Source organism: Borostomias antarcticus, assembly GCF_949987555.1.
Source record: "Borostomias antarcticus genome assembly, chromosome: 26".
Taxonomy (NCBI): Eukaryota; Metazoa; Chordata; class Actinopteri; order Stomiiformes; family Stomiidae; genus Borostomias; species Borostomias antarcticus.
In genome coordinates, this window is record NC_140259.1 from 6018583 (window position 1) to 6022695 (window position 4113).

The 4113-nt window shown below is 49.9% G+C and overlaps 1 protein-coding gene across 1 annotated transcript in view; it reads left to right on the forward strand.

Annotated features, from left to right (window-relative positions):
- Nucleotides 1–1323: 1323 nt before the first annotated feature.
- The window catches only part of LOC311326295 (methyl-CpG-binding domain protein 3-like), a gene marked incomplete at both ends in the record, with an annotated part of 11017 nt that continues 8227 nt past the window's right edge, over nucleotides 1324–4113 (forward strand). The window contains 3 exons of the mRNA XM_084459167.1: nucleotides 1324–1433; nucleotides 2857–3016; nucleotides 3956–4093. Coding sequence (XP_084315293.1) covers nucleotides 1324–1433; nucleotides 2857–3016; nucleotides 3956–4093 — 408 coding nt within the window. The remainder of the gene's footprint in view (nucleotides 1434–2856; nucleotides 3017–3955; nucleotides 4094–4113) is intronic.

Consider the following 4113-nt stretch of genomic DNA (forward strand, 5'->3'; position numbering starts at 1 on the left):
CTGTTATTTGTTAATGTTAAATTATTTTTCCAAAGAATTCCATGCCAGAATAAATGTCCCCCTGAAGTCTTTTTTGACTTCTTGAACATCCTTTCACACCCCAAGTTTCCCAAGTGACCTGCTGTATCATTCGTGTCTCCAGGGGCGGACAAGTCGACTTGATAGTATCCCCAGGGCTGTAGGTTGGGCTTCTCTGGTTAAATCCCCCTTCAGATCCATGATCATCAGTAAAGCTGCTCTCTGATTCCTCTCCGTCTCCTGTGCGGATAATGTGTTTCATTTCTCCCATCGAAGGGGGAGGGGAGTAGAGAGGAGAGGGGAGAAGGGATTTAACACACCGAAAGGAAGAAACCGAGATAGTATAAAATGGACAAAAACGAGTAAGTACTCCACCAAAAGAAGCAAACCGTGCGTCGGATCGTGTTTGTGCCAGTCTTGACGTTTGATGTGTCGTCTCCGATCGCTTCTGCAACATTTGTTTTACCATAATTTAGGGGGCACAGCTCGGTGGGCTCAGATCGGCACAGCAATGTCCTGAGAATCCATTCAAATGTAGGGTAGTTATTGGCACTACTGTAAAAATCTGTGATAGTGACATCGAGATTATGCTTCGTGGCATTTTAATTCAGTATGAAATGATGGTGTTAATGATCTCAATCTCTAGGCTACCTCAGGCAGAGAGAGATAGGTAGAATGAAATAACCTAGTATTACCATACATGTTTCAATAGACGGATATAGCCTCTCGTTGGATGCACAGTTTACAACTATAGCCTGTTATTCACATCGATCAATCTTTAATTCAACCGTGTGCCACGTCCATTCATTAATGCACAATCCAGCTGAATGACAGGGTGTCGTGATGGAAACCATTCCCAATTTTTCAACTAGTCCGTGACATGATGAAACTTAAAACCTGCAAACTGTAAATATCACGTTATTTTCGGGGCCACCTTGAGACGAGATCCTCTGCGAGAGGTTATAAAAGCACCGCCGATTGTGTTACATTGTTACTGGTGACTTCGATCGGTTTTCACGATTGATACTAGTTACTGTCCTGTGTTTTCTGCGCGGATGCGGCGGCTTGTGTCCCCGCGACACGACCAGGTAGTGATGCGGCTATAAGGTTACGGCGGAGCGATCTGCTCAACAACGACAAAGACCTGCAGTCCGACATGCATCTCGACAGAACAGTCCAACTAAACCCCAACTACCAGAACAAAGCCTCCATTGATCCACCACGCACAGAGACATAGTTGCCTGTGAACAAAAAAAACTAACTATATATAGGCATATATACGGTTTAAAAAGTCGCTGGAGAGTTATGGAGAAGAAAAGGAGCGAGTGCTCGGCGCTCCCCAAGGGCTGGAAAATGGAAGAAGTGACCAGAAAGTCGGGTTTGTCCGCCGGGAAAAGCGACATCTATTACTTTAGGTACTGGAGGAGAGGGGTGCTGCCGTCGTGTGTGTGCGGGGCGGTGTTAGTAGATCGAGGGTCGGGGTGGGTTTGGTTTGAATGTGACTTGTGGAAGGGGGATTGGGAGTGGGGGGCGCACTTGGACAGGGGGTGTTGTAGGACTAGTCTAGGCTACTACTGTGGCATGGGGGGTGTTTAGGCCACCTCTCTCTCTCTCTCTTCTCTCTCTCTCTCTTTCTCTCTCTCTCCTCCTGCTCTCTCTCTCTCTCTCACACTCTCTCTCTCCCTCTCTCTCTCTCTCTCTCTCTCCCTCCCCCCCCCTCTCTCTCTCTCTCTCTCCCTCCCCCTCTCTCTCTCTCTCTCTCCCTCCCCCCCCCCTCTCTCTCTCTCTCTCTCTCTCTCTCCCTCCCTCTCTCTCTCTCTCTCTCTCTCTCTCATACACACACACACACACACACTGACTGACTGAACTGTTGAATACGTAGCATGAACTAGTCATCTTCACTATAGCAGTGTAGGCCTAAACCCATCCAGACACCGCCCTGGACATGTCACACTATCCGTTGTTTACCTCACATCACCAGAAGTTGAATGATTAAACTCCAAGCGCTGTCTGTGATCTCTTTTTAGCCGAGGTGAGGAAGAGGAGGAGCAGAGGCGAGAGTGGGGGGAGGCAGGCCGGGTGTATAGCCTGTGGTAGGCTTGGCTCACTGTGTTGTAGTTGTGTGTCTTAATGCAAGACTTCACACTGGGCTGTTTTTGATGTCGAGGCCGAGTCCAATCATTTGCATGGATCACCAGTGTATCCATAGTGTTGTCACTCATACAAACAAGTTTGTTCCATTTTAGGCTACAAGGAAATAGTTCAGCCAATGCCATCCGCAGAAAAACAGGTAGCCTAACATGTAAAACTAGCCTACTCATGAAAACTAGCCAGCTAGCTTCTGCACCCATCCCGTCTTCTCAAGTCATTATTTTTGGAGCACCAGTTTTGCCGACTGGAATCTAGATTGCCTGAAGAAATGTGTTGATCCAACCGCTAAATGGCCTGAATGAAACTTGTGGGTGTTGTTTAATTGCATCAAGCTCTCAGTGTTCCTGGTGTGATCAGCGTGGGGGGGGGGGGGGGGTAGTCTGCTGGGTCATGGCACCTGTAGGCTCATCGTTCACCCATTGAACTCAAACACGTACCATCCGGTGTCCTTGCAGAGTGTGGTGTGATTTGCTTCGTGTGTTTGCCTCCTTCTGCACGTTGTGACGTCTTGCACCTGTCTGCTGACTTCAGCTGGAAGAATGGGGGACATATTGTGTGTGTTCTTGTGTGTCGGTCAGTGTGCAGCTGTCTTGTTCTGCTCGGTCTCTCTCTCCCTCTTGCGGTCGGTCAGTCAGTGAGTCGGTGTATCCGGGCCTCACCCCTCTCTCCCCCCCCCCTCCCCTCCAGCCCAAGTGGGAAGAAGTTCCGGAGCAAGCCTCAGCTGGCCCGTTACCTGGGCAACCAGATGGACCTCAGCTCGTTTGACTTCCGCACGGGGAAGATGCTGATGAGCAAGCTGAACAAGAACCGCCAGCGGCTACGCTACGACAACAACAACCTCAACAAGGTATGGGTCGCTACGACAACAACAACCTCACCAAGGTAGGGGTCGCTACGACGACAACAACCTCACCAAGGTAGGGGTCGCTACGACGACAACAACCTCACCAAGGTAGGGGTCGCTACGACGACAACAACCTCACCAAGGTAGGGGTCGCTATGACAACATCAACCTCACGAAGGTAGGGGTCGCTATGACAACAACCTCACCAAGGTAGGGGTCGCTACGATGACAACAACCTCACCAAGGTAGGGGTCGCCATGACAACAACAACCTCACCAAGGTAGGGGTCGCTACGACAACAACAACCTCACCAAGGTAGGGGTCGCTATGACAACAACAACCTCACTAAGGTAGGGGTCGCTACGACAACAACAACCTCACCAAGGTAGGGGTCGCTACGACAACAACAACCTCACTAAGGTAGGGGTCGCTACGACAACAACAACCTCACCAAGGTAGGGGTCGCTACGACAACAACAACCTCACCAAGGTAGGGATCGCTACGACAACAACAACCTCACCAAGGAAGGGGTCGCTACGACAACAACAACCTCACCAAGGTAGGGGCCACTGGCTCATTCATTCAGTCAGTCAGTCAGTCAGTCAGTCAGTCAGTCAGTCAGTCAGTGAGAGAGATACAGCCACGGTGTGTATGTATGTTAAGGGGGCACTCTGACACTCAATCCAAGTGACTGTTATATCGATAAACACCTGTCTTCAATGATTCAACATAATAATCCGCACCTAGCATTTCAGTCTGGCTGATTGTGGTACTACTACAACAACAACAACATCCAGGCTGGTTCTCTGCTACGCTAGTAAACACAGCAGCTGTGTGGCGCTGTTTCACCACCGTGGAGCAGGTCCTTAATGCCCTTTAAGATCCAGAGAGAAGAAAGCTGAATAACGTGTATGTGCGTGTGTGTGTGTGTGTGTTTCCAGGGCAAGCCAGACCTGAACACCTCCCTCCCAGTCAGACAGACGGCGTCCATTTTCAAGCAGCCCGTCACCAAGGTTACCAACCACCCCAGCAACAAAGTCAAGACTGATCCTCAGAAGGCCGTGGACCAACCCAGACAGGTAACCAAGGCGACCGGAGG